Raw genomic sequence first — 15,234 nt, 5'->3', positions numbered from 1 at the left:
GGTTCCAGGTGACAAGAGTATTCACTGGTTTAGTGCCACACTCCAGCAGTCAAAATTACACTGGCATCAGAAGGAAGACCAGGCAAAAGAAACTGTCTTTGGCTGAAAGCATTTGGTCCACTGGCATGTGATGCTTCATTGTCTGTTGCTAACATTTTTGTTCGGTCATCAAAGAGCTTTAAAGAAACGCACATGGTTCTAATTGCATTAAGTTTCAGAACCACTCTGAATACAATAAAAAGGGTCAGGGTGCTGAAAAACTTTAAACCCCTATCACTACATGGCCACACTCCATTTTTTAAGGCTTTCTGAAAGCCAAATCTGTTTCTATTCTGGTCATCTCTTGGAACCGTAAAAGCTGATATAGGAATTTATAAATAAATATTGTGCTTTTTAATGCATTACATTGAAATTGAAAATTGCAATTTGGTCTTGTTGGAGGACACTGAAGCAGAATTCATCTTCTTACTGAATGAGCATCTGTAGATTTTACAAAATGGCCTTTCAAGTTTTCTATTCTTGTGAGCCATGAAAGCTCAAGGTTCGAAATTTGTTAAAGTCCATTTTATCTATTTTCTCACCTTCGTAATATATCTACCAATTTTGAAACATGCTAACTTATTTTTAGAAAAATGGAAGGACACCAAGGATAATTTAATGAAAAGCCTGAACAAACTTTAAAAATATTTTTAATTTCAAATATAAGGCATGCTATGAACTGAGACAGCATAAATTAACATAATATGCAAATTAATCAACACTGAAAGATTTATTATTCTGTAATAAACCAACCATACAGGACATATCACAAACATTATAAGAATTAACTGAAGACCCTTAAGGCAGGAACACAGAAAAGACATTTCCAATAAACCCTTGGTGTGATATCTACTCCTTCTATGGTGATTCTTTTTTGTTAGATATGGCTTTAGAAATTCAGACATGAAACTATTCTTAATGTTTTATTTAGTAAGGAGGACATTTATTATATCACCTTTTAGTCTAAGTTAGAGGAATAAGAATTATGGGATTGTAGTACAATAAGTCCTTACTTAACGTCATCGATAAGTTCTGCGACTTTAAGTGAAATGACATATAATGAAACCAATTTTACCACAGGCTAATTGATATAAAAAAGAGTTAACTTCCTACAGCATCTCATCAATGTTATAACAAAGTGATGTTGAACAAAAGGATGTTATTCGAGGACCTGCGATAGTAAAAAAAGGTTGTGGAAGTTATCTTTGTTCCAGTGAGGAACTGAAGTTCAGAGAGGCAAGGTGGTATCAGGATCCCAGGGTCTAGGGCAGTCTCTGAAGGATGACATCATAAATTATGGGAAACTGGAGCTCATTCATTACCTGAGTGCATGAATAGAGCCCTGGGTTGGTCCCTCAAGAACTGGGCCTGGTCCTTGACAATTAGCAGTAACAAAATCAAGTATGATGACACCTCTCACCTCCAGCTGGCAATCAGAAGATATGTGCTGTGTAACAGCAGACCAAGCACATCTTGCTTTGATTCAATTCAGCAGTGGTGCTTGCTGAGCGTTTCATTGACTCAAGGTCTCCATTATGGACCAGGAGGGACTTGGCACTAGGGAAAAAGTGAGACTGAATGACTTCCTCCTCAATCCTCAAAGACCACTATGCTTGATATGTTTACTTATCAGTTTTCCTCTTTAACCATAAATAAATTCCATTGCAAGAATAGTAGCATATTTGTCATAGAGAGCCAAAGAAACAAAATGGCTAAGAGCACAAGTTCCATGGCCATCCTGCTGAGAATTAAATCTTGGCTCTACCACTTACTAGCAGAGTGATCTTAAGTTATGTAATATCTCTGTGTTTATTTTCTCAACTGCAAAATGGAGATGATTATAGTATCATGGGTTGTTATTAAGTGAGAAAATATACTGAAAGAGTGAAAATTAATCCTGTTAATAATCAGACTGCAGTGCTTATAATAGAATGTCAACCCAATATTTCTATCAGACCACACCCAAGGCCAGACTACTGCTACAAAATAACTAACTGTTCCTTCTTCTGAGTGATTTCTGCTTTCTTACTAACATTGTCCCTAGTCTCATTTTGTTCTTCTTGCCTCCAGAAAAAAATTATTGAGATGTCCAATTGCTGAACCAGCCTTGCTTCTTGATAGCGTCCATTTAAAAACAAGTCCCTGCTTCCCTGACACCACCTTAAAATTCACCCAGAGTAAGTCCAAATCTTATAATAAGCCCCTCCCAACTCATTCATCTAGAGACATTCTCAGATGTACACACTCTCTTACTGTAGCAAGATAATTAAACTTAACCTTTTCTATGTTCAGTTGTGCACTTGGTGGTCTTTGATGGGCTTCCACAATACTGAGCACATACTATGTAGCACACTATATGCACAAGAAATGCTAGCTATTGGCAGTAGTAGGCAAGTCCTTTCTTTCCCCCAGCTTCTTCATGTAGCATACCTCAAGACATGCCTGTTCAATGAAGAGCTATTCCTAAGTAACTGGGAAGCCAGGTAGCATGACTAGGATGAAGGATGTAATTTTTCCTCCAAGGCCCAGTGTTATTTGGAAGTGCCCAAAGCAACTGCAATAGCAATTGATGAAATTGGAAAGGCAAGCAAAGCAAAGTTTTTGAGTCTACTGAAGTCCAAGTAGTAACCAGGAATTGACCACTGCCTGGAACTTTTAAGCCAGACTAGCTAGATCTCTAATAAAAAGAGGGTGTTAAAATAGCTAAACTTTTAAGTTCTTATTCCTGAATTTCTACAAACATCCATTTGGCGATTAAGGAAACAGACTTTGGGAGCAGCAGACTGAATGCTCAGGGCACTCACATGATTAGGCTGGATCTGAAACCCAGGACAAGGATTTATTTGTACACAAGGTGTATTAGCTACTTATTGCTGTATCACAAATCATCTTAAAACTTAATGACTCAAAATAAGAGTAATCACTTATTCCCTTTGGCAGTATCTTCTGGTTAGGAACCCATGAGTTCCTTAGCTGGATTGTTCAGGCTCAAGGTCTTTCATGAGTTGCAATCATATGAAGGGTTGCCTAGGCCTGGAGAATCCACTACCTAAGTGGTTTACTCTTGGCTGGAAAGTTGATTCCTCTTCACATGGAACTCTCTACAGGGCTGTTGCAGTGTCTTCAGGACATGACCGCTGATTTTCCCCCTAGGGAGCAATCTAAGAGACCAGGACTGAAGTATCAATACCTTTTATGATCCAGCCCTAGATGTCACACATCATAACCTTGGCCATATTCTATTGTTAATACATGCCAGACCTGTTTCAGTGCTGGCTCTGCCCACCTGCCAGATGTGCTATTTTAGACCAACACCAAAATTCCCAGTGTTCCCTCAGTTATAACATAAAAACTTCCTTTCAGGGCTGTTTAGGACATAAACCAATATAAGAATATCAAGCCCTGCTTAGTACGATGAGCTACCTGACAGCAGGCATTATTTAGATGTGATTTCGCTTCCTTAAAAGCCTGTCCCTAGTTCGCCTCTAAAGGTTAAACTCCGACAATCCCTTTTTTTTTTTTTTCCCCCAACGCCCCTGGAGAAGCAACTCCTTCCCCACACTCCCTAACCCAACCTGGATCCAATGTAGGACTATTCCGGAGGCAGAACTCTAGTTCCGGGGGCTCACCACGGTGCCCGGAGCCCATTGCGGAACGGACCGGAAGTGGGTCCAGTAGCTCTCTTTCCGTCCCGGAGCGCATCAGCGGACAGCTGGCGGGAAGGCTCTGAAAGGGTAGCGGCGGACGCGTGAAGGCAGCGTGGGGACGCGGTGAAAACTGAGTGGTGGGGTCCCCGGAAGTGTAGCAATCCCAGCTCTCTCCGGCCCCTCCATGCTTAGTTGGAGACTACTGGCTCAGACCGGCGCCCAGATCCTGGGCCGCGGCGCTTGGCACCTGGGTGCTTCCCAAGGCTCGGGGAACAGGTGGGTATGGGCGAGAGACACGGTGTGGATGTGTAGGCCCAGCAAAACTGCGGCTTTGAGCAGTGGCATGTCCCGGCGCGGATGGGTTTGCCCTGGGTGGAGGAGGAAAGGGCTGTGTGTGTGTCCGGCCCTGAGGTATGGAAGAACAAGGAGCTGTACTCTAAGGAACTGCCCTTTAAAGAACCGAAGGGGTGATTTTGTTTATTTTTAATGCTTATGAGGCAGCGACTGGCATAGAGCTTTACCAATAGTAGTAATAATATCTACCAGTTAGCGTTTTCTATGTACCAGATGCTCTATTGTGTATATTAGGCGCCTTAGCTCATGTATCCTGGCTTGAGAGAACTGTCATTGTCTGTTGTACAGATGCAGTTGTTGTTTCTTACTACCGTTATTCCGTTTTGCAGCTAAAACGGAGGTTTGGAGAGAAGTAACTTGCCCAAGGTCACTCCACTAATAAGTGCAAAATTGGGACTCTAACCTGAATTTACCTGACTACAAAAGAGGCTTTACAAAAGAAAGCTTTACTTGTTTTCTGACACTCGTGCAAAAATGATCTCCTTCCGGACCCTAAGGTCTTTTCTTGGTGTGTTCATCTGATCAGAGATCATGTCTTTTACGGGACTTTTAAATTTGTACATTCAGTTTCTTTACCACTCTGAGCCTAGGCCATACTATTTCAGAGAAGTGAGCTTTATCAGAGAAAGATCAGCATTCCATATTCTGCCCTTTCCACTGGATATGAACTATTAAGATACACGTTCAAATGGGTCATGGCTTCTCCTATGTCTAGGAAGGACTGCTTTGTTAGAAAACTGTTTATCCCAGAGGGGGAGATGAAGAACTTTTCCTCCAGGGTAACCATTAACAGGTAAAATGTGAGCCCTGTTATTATCATAAGGAAAATGAGGAAAAAACAACTTGTACAACTTTCCAAAGTCCTGAGGACACTTTCCAATTCATGTGACCGCCCTCCTCTTTCCATATAAAATAGGGAAACTTGATTTGTAATTTGTTTTCTAATTTTTATTTTTACAGAACAGACACCTGGCTTTTGGTTAGGAGTCTCCATGACAAGAGTAGTACTTGGTGGGATGAGCATCTTTCTGAAGAAAATGTCCCGTTTGTTAAGCAGTTGGACTCTGATGAAACTAAAGCCCAATTAGCAAGTAAACTGTGTCCTCTGAAAGATGAACCGTGGCCTCTACATCCTTGGGAACCAGGTGGTTATTTTGTATATGATGAGTTTTCCTGATGGCTTTGTGGCTGGCACGTTCAAAATTATAGTGACTGCTTGATAAATTTATCATCTCTTGAATTTATTTTTCATGTGGGTCTTAAGTGAGTTTGAGTCACTGTGGTTTGGTTTGCACGTTTGTTTCCAGCATCCTATTCTACTGTTAGTGAATGTCTGATGATAATCAAGACTTCCTAAAGAAGCTCTTTTGTATGTGAAAGGAGAATCATTCTGCATACGTTTTCTTGTTTTCTTCAGACAAAAAAAAGAATATAAAAATAAGCCAGGGAAGAAAAGCTGGAAAAGTGTGTTCTAAATTGTAATGTGACACACAGATGTTTTCATTTGGGATGTTCTGGCATTCCAGGTTTGCCCACGTAACCCCAGAATCAGCTCTTTGTACCCAGTAGAGTGCTGAACCCATGTGTAGACAGACCAAGAAGAATAAGGCCTTTCCTGTTGAGAATGTGGTCTCTGGTTGGGGTTTATTGTCAAAATTGAATTGTACAGTGGCCAGAAGTTCTTAGTGGAGCAACTTGATCAATTTATGCAACAAGACTAAGTGTCATGATGGAGGCCAACATATTTTAGCAATATGACCACTTGTGTCATGGCTACAACTCCAGCTAATGTAGAATTTGAGTGGTAGATGTTTTCTAATTAATGAAGTTGGATATGAATTGATACTAGGAAAGCAAAGAATCATGATGGATTTATCATGCCCGCTATTAAAACATTTTAAAAGCAAAATATATCTCTTTAACTGTTTTCTTTATTTTGTACAGTTCTCTTATATTTCATTTTATGGAGATTTATTAACTACAAATATCTTATTTCAGGCATGGTTGAAGGTACTTACATCTGTAGGAGAGTTGTGTTTTACTCTATGACTATATCAGCATGTTTCTTATGTGCATGCTTCTTATATTGATACCACAATCCTATTGCATCATGCTGGCAAATGTTGAAAAAGCTTGTGTTAACATTCATTTCTTTTTGATTGCCAGGTTCCTCTAGAGTAGGCCTCATCGCATTGAAGCTGGGCATGATGCCTTTATGGACCAAAGATGGTCAAAAGCACGTGGCCACATTACTTCAGGTAAAAAACAGGAGATGTAACAGATCTGTATGTGTGCCATGATCTGTTTGTACAAACCTAAATGGGCGACATTTGTGTCCTGAAACATGTGGTGAATAATAGGGTAATTTGAACATAAATACTAATAGAGAACTTCTGATGGTTTCAGTAAATGTTCTCACTCTTGCCTGAGTGGTGGCCTTCTCGATACTGGCATGGGATAACTGGGGCAATTAATAAAAAAAGATTGTAACCTAGCTTCTTACAGATCTAGTTTAATTCATAATCAGAAAAAAATCTCAGTTCCATTGTATTTTCATTTGTGGAGTTCTTTCAACTCCAAATCATAATTTTGATCTCTTTGCTAACTCAGAGTGTAACACTCTTGTCTGGGGAAGCAGCATTTTGTTCCCTGAGGTAAGCTAGACTCCTCTAATCGTTAAAAATGTGGGCCCTGGGACCAGAATATCTGATTTCAAATCTTGGTTCTGCCACTTTCTAGCTGTGTTCTTTGGAGCACTGTGCCTCATCTGTAAAAGATATAATTTTATTCCATAAAAAAGATAGTTATGACCTACCTCAAAAAGTTATCGTGAGGCTTGTACAAGATGATGAATGTCAAGGACTTAAAACGTAAAACAATGGTAAATGTCCAATGAATGTTAGCTGCTGTTGCCTTTATCGTTATTGTTGTAGAAAGATCACTGATAAAGTTAGGAGGCCGTCATTCCCCAGATCACTCCGGACAACTCAGGTCATCTTTGGGGCCCAGCCTTAGAAAAGCGATTAGGCAGGTGGTGGTCATTAAAATGAGAGCTCATGCACATAAGTGCTTAGACTGCTGATAGGCACAGGGAGCCTGTCAACCAGGGGTGTCCAAACTGCGGCCCGCGGGCCAACTGCGGCCCGCGATCCATTTTTTATTGGCCCGCAGCAAATTCCAAAAATATATTTAGTTTATTTAAATAAACCAGGTGAGGCAACACGTACTTCACCTCGAGTGAGTGGCCCGGCTGTTAGTGCATTTTACCGCATATGGCCCTTGGTGAAAAACGTTGAAAAAAGTTTGGACACCCCTCCTGTAAACCCTTAGTAAATTTGTATTGCCTTGGTCAAGGATAGGATTATAGTTTCTAGAACTCTGAGGAACTTTAGGAGCTTTCAGGAATGACTGGTGAGATTGTAAACTGGTATGGCCACTTCAGAAAACAGTTTAGTATTGTGTGCTAAAGTGGAGATAAATAAACCTTGTAGTCTAGCAATTCCATTCATGAGTGTTACTAGAAACCTTGAACAGGTGTGCACCATAACTGTACTACATGGGTTGTAGCAGTATTTCTCCTAATACTCCCAGGTAGAAATAACCCAAATGTTTATCAGTGGTAGAATGGGTACATACATTGTGGTATATTCACATGAGAGAATGCTGGCCAGCAATGAGAATGAACAGTGGAGCTGCACACAACAATATGGATGACCCTTACAAATAGAATCTTGTGAGGGAAGTAAGACACGGAAGAGTACTTATAATCTGATTCCATTTACATAAAGTTTAAAGCAGGCAACCCTAAACTACATTATGAAGCAATACTTTCAAAGATAGTAATTACAAAGAAAAGTAAGTAAATGAGTACTGTAAATGTCAAGAGTAGTAGTTATTTCTGGGGCAGTGCATCTCAAACTTCAGTGTGCGTCCGTCTCACCGGAGGGCTTGTAAAACACAGAGGTTCTGATGGAGTAGGTCTCTGCGGAGGCCTGAGAACTTACCTTTCCACCAAGTCCCAGGGGATGCTGATGCTGCTTGTCTGTGGACCACACTTGGAGAGCCACTGCTCTAGGAGTTTTAAAAAACTGTGGGGTGGTGGTGGAGAGTAATTGGGAAGAGACACACAGACGTTTTGGGGATTCTACTTCTTGACATGGGTGGTAGTGGTTATATGCATATTTTCTTTATAAAAACTCGATTTGTTGTATATTTGTGTTTTATGCACTTTTTAAAATGTGCTGTATTTGACACTTTTTTTTGGAGGTTATCTGTATTTTAAGATTATGGTTGATATTGGAGGAATTGTAAGTAACTTTAGGGAATTCCTAATTGTCCTCAATGTGACTGGTGTGTAAGGTTAAAATGTATCTTGTCACAGACTTAGTTTTTTTTAATGTTTTTTTTTTTAGGTACAAGACTGTCATGTCCTAAAATATACTCCAAAGGAAAACTATAATGGAAAAACGGCAGCCCTAACTGTAGGAGGAAAAACTGTATCCCGTTTCCATGTAAGGATGTGTTTTCATTCCTAGAATAGTCATTTCATTTGTTTCAGGTCTGAATTCTTTGAGTTTTGAGCATATTCCATAGCCACAAACTTGCATTTGTCTGTGAGGTAAATGGTAGATTTGGGACAGGCAGTCTGGTAGAGCCATTGAGCCCAGGAGTCTGAGAGACTGAGTTTGTTCCAGTACTTCCCCTCACTATCTGGAACAAGTAATTTTATCCTGTAAGCTGCAGTATTTGCCCATCTGTAAAACGGGGATAAAAATACTGCTTACATAAGAGGTTAGTTACCAGGCTTACATGAGATTTTTCAAATGTGCCTGGCATATAGCAGATACTCAATAGATGGTACCTGTTTTCGTGATTTTGTTGTTTTATATTTAATTTCACTTTTTTTCTAAATGGTTTCAACAACTGACACCAACACCAACAGTATGTGAGGGTTAACTTTGTATATATTAGAAGGAGCTTTCCCTATTTGGGGAAAAGCTGTATATAATAAACCCACATCAGATTTTTTTAAATGAAGTATTTTTGCCAAGTAGAATACTAATAGAATGCTGAGTTTGTCATTTAAATTTGAAAACTGGGCAGTTAGTATCCTTTATTAGATGAATAAAAGCAGAGAATACAGAGAATACCTTTCTAGAAATGGTAATGATTTTCACTAATGGGTACTGAAACATCTTTAAGTTTACTAAAATGTTGCTTATCTCTAAAACATCTTTCCATTGTAAATTATTTATGAAATGAACATGGATGGAAATTAATTAAGATACCACCTGTATTATGCAACTGTCAAAAGTAGCAGGTACTTATTGTGTGCCTCCTGTTTCCTGGTCATAGTTAACCTTTATTGAGCACTTACTACATGCCAGGTATATAAGTATTAAGCCTTCACGTGTATTATGTAACCTTTTCAGCCTCTGAGGCTAAAGAGGGTAAGTAACTCATTCAGGGCCACCCACTGGTGAGAGGTAGAGTGACAAACAGACTCCAGAGCCTAACTTTCTTAACTGTCTTGATATCCACCCTCTGGAAACTCATAGGCTAGTAGGGAAGATGGACAAATAAATCCACCATCTCAATATATAAATGCAACAAGCGCAGAATGGGGGGTGGCCAATTCTGATTGGGCAGATCCTCGAAGGTTTCACGGGGAAGAGACCAGAAAGGACAATGTGTTGGAAGCATGTCAGAGGGAACGGTCTCTGCAGAAGCAGAGACACGTGGAAGACTGTGCTTGGAAAGAGAACTGTGTTGTGTCTCGGTCTTAGTGTGTGGGTGTGGGGCCAGTGGAGAAAGGTGGTAAAGGTACTTCTGTCAGAATAGAAGGCGAAGGAATTTAGACTTCATCCTGTAGACTCCAAGGAGTCTTCTGAATTCTTTAACCAGGATAGTAACGTGGTCAAATTGTTATCTTGGTTAACTCATAAGAATCTGGACGCAGGGAGGACATATAAGAGGCTGTTATAAGCACTAACAGAGAGTTGATAAGGGCTTTTGAATCAGGGTGGTTGCATTGGGCTTGGAAGGAGCAAGGATGTATAGAAGACTGGGTGAGTGTGAATGTGTGGTGAGGGCTTAGGCATAGAGGGGTTTCTAACTCAGCAACCGGGTCGAAGCTTATGCTGCAACCTGGAATAGGGACAAGGAAAAGGAAGCATTGGAGGAAAGATGTGACTGAGTGTTTAGAGAAAATCCAGGTGAAATTTTCCTGTAAATAGTGGGCCATTTAAGCCCGTCTCATAAGTGTTAGAGAAGTTAGCTATTTTTGCATATTATGGTAGTGTATTTTTCATTAAAGCTTTATTACAACAGCTCCCGCTATTAATTTTTGACAGTTTATTGACTAATAATTTCAGGGTTCAAATAATTCCACAGTAATTAAAAGCACAGTGATATATTTATGGGAATTTTTTTTAAATGTCAAATATTTGAATCTTTAGCTGTGTAAATATGTGCCAGCCTTCATGTGAATCATGTGAATAGTTCTGTGGTTTGATAGACGCCGCTGTTTTCTAATTGATTATATTTCTGTGTTTTTGTTATGACTTGCACCATCACCATTGTTTTCATTACCAAATGTGTCAATTCACAACTTTAGGGCCTTGATGTTTGTAAATCAAGCATCGTGATGGAATAATCCATTCTGCTTCAACAGATCTGTCAACATTACGTCCTCACAACTCTGAGACAGTAGAAAAACAAGTGGATGTGGGATCAGAAGAGCTGAGTTCTAATCCTGGTTTCTACCATTAGCTCCCTCATTCCTCCTTTTTGAACATCCATTTTCTCACCCATGAAAACAGGGAATTGGACTTGATGGTCTCTAAATTCTCTCCCAGTTGTAAACGTCTCACATCGGTCTCTAATATTTTTGTTTTCAAGAAAAAACAAAAGTTCTGGAGGAAAAATGTACTTGCCAGCTCAATTTATTCTGTATTGCTTAGTGATAAAGATATCTGATAGATAAAATTGTATTAACATAATACTAATATCTAAAATATTACAGAAGTGATAGTTCTGCCCTTTCAAGCTTAAGACTAGTCTATATATATTAAGCGTTATTTCTTCAATAAATATACAGCACAGCAGGTGCTTTGGATGCTGTATTCTTATGTTGTGGTGGATTTTAACCCACTTAATGTACATAAACTTTTAAAACTATTCGCTTCTCTAGTGTAGCATAGATAGTGCTACAGAGGTCTCTCTTATTGTTCAGGATATAAATTTTCTAGGTCCAGAGTACATGTATTATAATATTAAGAAAAAGCTTTGTCTTTAAATGACGTTTCTTTAGAACGGTATGTGAAAATGAAGTTTAAGAATTCTTTATAAGGAAAGCATTTTGATTCAGAAAGGAAAAAAAATTTTGAAACAGAATATAAAACTTCCTATAGCATGTTGTAACCCTTAGGAAACTATAAGTAGATTGATTACAGAGGGCTTTTCAACAAGGGAGAGAAAGACCTATGAATATCAAATATCAAATAGTGAAGCATTCTGAAATAAATTGATTAAATCAGTTTTATTTATAATAGAGCTAGGACTGTAGAACTGTTATTTTTTGAATCTGTAAATGATTTATGCTGCCAAGAAATTAGACTACTTTGCTTTTGCTATTTTTGTACCTTATAAATAAAAACTGATGTGCTACATAGTATTTTTGAAAAAGAAGTTAAATGGCCTTAAAATTGATTAGATCAGTTCATCTTAGAAGCAGAGGAGCATTTTCAATGTGAGAAAGATAATTGCAAGGAACTTTGAAGAGGGGGCGAAAACTGCGTTCTCATAGATGGGGTCATCCAACTGTGACATTGCTGTCAGTCTTTTAAATTGCCCTTTGAAATTATTTATTTGGAAGTTTTAAAAAACCACCTCTGTTATACTGCTGCAGGTTTCAACTCAGCTTGAGCATTTGGTTTTTCTCATGACTAATACCTAATTAGTTTTATGATATTTTGATTTCAAAAGAAAAATGTTAAAGTATTCAATTTTAGTGAAATTGGAAGATAATCAAGTATGTATTACATTTTTTATTTTCATGTCTCAATCTGTAGTTATTTAGGTCAAGATCTTTATGTTGTCTATTTTGTATTACTAAAAAAGTAAAGGAATTTTCTCAGAAGCCTCCTGGCATACTTAAAAATTGATAATTAATAAAATAGCATGCTTTTTAAATTACCAGGTAGAATATGAGAATGTCAAAAATAAAATTGAAGCTGTTCTAAATTTAATAACCTCAATCTGATGTATCAGGAAAATAATTTCAAGGAGCCACATTTTTAAATAAAACTTTTGTGTTTGCTTTTGTTGTGGAAAAAGTATAATTGAAGATGAAAAGCAAGGGCCTTGGTAAAGTGGTGTTGAATTGTTAGTCTTAGCTTTCAGCATGTGGGAAGTGAAACCACAGAGAATGCCTGGGATGAATTTATGTTATCACCCTGGAGGAAAGGATAGCTTCTTCAGGGAACTCGTATGAGGTACAGAACAAACTTTTGTGGACATCCAAAGCAGAGCTGCTCAGCATTTGTCCCACGGTCCCACTTGAGGGCCCCAGGGAAATTCTCAAGGAATTGTGGACTGACTGATCCAAAAATTAAAATTCTGTGCTTGCAGGCCAGTGCCACCCAGTTTCGTGTCCACTAAAGGCAGTAAGTTATAAAGGGGCACCAACAGTTCACATTTTAAACTGAAATTAGCAAGCCCCTGAAGTTTGCTGCATAATCAGATGCTACACTCTGCGCATAAGTCTGGCTGTGCATAGACTCCATTGGGCTTTGGGGAGGATGACGCTTTGTTATCAGGATATCATCTGTGTCATCCTGAGCTCGTTAAGGGTTTTCTGTGGCTATTCTTGCTTTTTTTAATTACAAATCACGGTCGATTTGGTTGTATAGTTGAGTTTCTTGTAGATGTGTTTGTCGTGTTTATTGTTTTGTTTCTTTTAGGCGTATAGTTTTTTAACAACTAGAATTCAAGATAGGGGCCACATACTTGTCAGGCCGCACACTCAGTAAGTTTGTGTGCCATTAACCCATGTAGCAGCAGTAAGAGTGGAAAGGTGGGGTGACTGGGAGAGACAAACCAGGGCTTCACACCCAGAGGGATGTCTGTCCTCCATCTTCTGTGTCTTTTTATTTATTTAGCTCACTTTGGCAATGTCTAACGTGCTACTGTCCTCAGCTCTAGAGGTACAGACACAGGTGAATAAAATCAGCCGTTCCATCCAGGTGTTCACAGGCCAAGAAGCAAACAGACATGTACGCTTTGATAAGTGTAAGGTAATGTGGAAGTAACTGAGATACGTGTATATAGAGTACCATGGCTCATTGGGGGTCTGCTGGTGCTTCATTTGTGATTAGAGAAGAAGTTGAGGAAGAGGGAACAGCAGGAAGATAGATGTATCTATGTTGGTTATATTCTCACGAAAGAGATACTCTTTACATTAGGAAATATAAGTAGTACAACTTTTTGGCAAGGCTTAGAGCAATCAAGAGGCTTAATTAGAAAAAAACAAAACAAAACAAAAGACACAGGACATTGTGGTAAGGAAGTAACATGTCCATAAAGTTTTCTATTCAAGGATATTTAAAACAAAGATAAAGGCAGGGGTGGAAGGAAGAGTAATCAGGGAAAGTTGATGTTTAGATGGAAACCTGAATAAAGTAGGAAAAATTCATGCAAAACTCTGGCAGAAAAGCATTTCAGGCAGGGGGAACAGTATGTGCAAAGGGCCATTGTTTAATGTGTTCATGGACTAGTAATGAGTGGATTGTGCCTGAAGCAGAGTGAGCCAAGAGAAGAGCAGTAGATGAGGTCAGGTTGTATAGAACCTTGTAAACCATGGTAAGGACTTAAGACTTGATTCTGCATGAGATGAAAGCCATTGTAGAGACGTGATATAGCTTGAGTTTTAAAAGGAACATGCCAGCCTGTGAATGGAGAACAGGCCAGAGGGTCAGGAGTGTGGAACTTTGGAGACTAGTTAGGAGGCTATTGAAATAATCCCAGCAAAAGATGGTGGGGTAAGGGTGAGAAGTGGCTGATGTGGGCTGCATTTTTAAGTAAAGTCTTCAGGAATTGCTGATGGATGGGACATATGATGTGAGAAAGAAAAGAGTCAAAGGTGACCACAAGATTTTGGTCCAACAACAGTATGGAGTTGCCATTTATTGAGATTTGGAGGACAAGAGGAACACAGCCTGGGGGTGGGGGTCAAGTTCAATTTTAGACAGGTTAAACTTGAGTTGCTGTATGACATCAACGTGAGATACTGAGTTGGCAGTTTGGACATACGAATTTGTAGTTCAGAGTAAATTTGGGATTGAAGTTAGAAATGTGGCATCAGTAGCATATGAAGGAACCAAGAGAGTGGTGACTGGGGGTCAGCTGAGAGTTTCCAAGGAGAGAGTGGTCACCTGTGCCAGGCATTGCGGATGGAGCCAACAAAATGTGTACTGACCAGGGTATTTGACCACATGGAGATGTTGGTGATCTTGACAAGCGCTTTCCATTGAGTATTAGGGGCTGCAAGCACCTGATTGACGTGCATTTGAGAGGATGGGGAGAGAGAAAGTAGACTCCACAAGTCTTCGAAGAAGTGTTGTTGTAAGGGGGAACAGAAAGATTAGCTAAAGGAGACTATGGCTAAGGAAAAGTTTTGTTTTAACGTGTGGGTTATTGTGACATCTTTGTATACTAATAGGAAAGTTCCAGTAGAAAGGGGGAAATTATTTACTCAAAGACAGTGGGGACAACTTCAGGAATAAACCATGGAATAGATGAGAGGGAGTGGGAATCAGTACATGGTGAAGGATTGGCTTTCAGTAAAAGTGTGGACAGTGCATCTGTCATTGCGAGTCCCAGCCCGTTTCACATCAGAATCAGACGAAGTGCTTAAAAAAAACACGCCGGGATGCCACCTTAGACCAGTGAAGTTGCAGTCTCCAAGCTGAGGGCCCTGGGCATTGGTGTTCCCCATGTGCTTCTCGTGCAAACTGGAGTGGGGTGGAAGACAGATGGATCTGATGATGAGAGCGTGGGAAAGTGCTCTTGAGTCTTCTCTGTTTTTTCAGTAAAATATGAAGCAACACGGTCAGCTCAAAAAAGGAGGAGGAGGAAACAGTGCTGGAGGTTTTAAAAGAGGATGTGACATAGTTGCCTGGGACAGTGTGAGAGG

At 39.5% G+C, this 15,234-nt stretch overlaps 1 protein-coding gene across 1 annotated transcript in view; it reads left to right on the top strand.

The window, feature by feature from the left end:
* Nucleotides 1–3,704: 3,704 nt before the first annotated feature.
* The window catches only part of MRPL3 (mitochondrial ribosomal protein L3), a 33,923-nt gene continuing 22,393 nt past the window's right edge, over nt 3,705–15,234 (top strand). Inside the window, exons 1-4 of the mRNA XM_033133237.1 lie at nt 3,705–3,962; nt 5,001–5,185; nt 6,207–6,298; nt 8,453–8,551. Of these exons, the coding sequence (XP_032989128.1) occupies nt 3,871–3,962; nt 5,001–5,185; nt 6,207–6,298; nt 8,453–8,551 (468 nt within the window). The 5' untranslated portion in view covers nt 3,705–3,870. The remainder of the gene's footprint in view (nt 3,963–5,000; nt 5,186–6,206; nt 6,299–8,452; nt 8,552–15,234) is intronic.

The sequence above is a fragment of the Rhinolophus ferrumequinum genome, chromosome 17 (genome assembly GCF_004115265.2).
Source record: "Rhinolophus ferrumequinum isolate MPI-CBG mRhiFer1 chromosome 17, mRhiFer1_v1.p, whole genome shotgun sequence".
Lineage (NCBI taxonomy): Eukaryota > Metazoa > Chordata > Mammalia > Chiroptera > Rhinolophidae > Rhinolophus > Rhinolophus ferrumequinum.
Note: the sequence above shows the minus strand (reverse complement) of the source record. Positions and strands in the feature narration are given on the sequence as shown.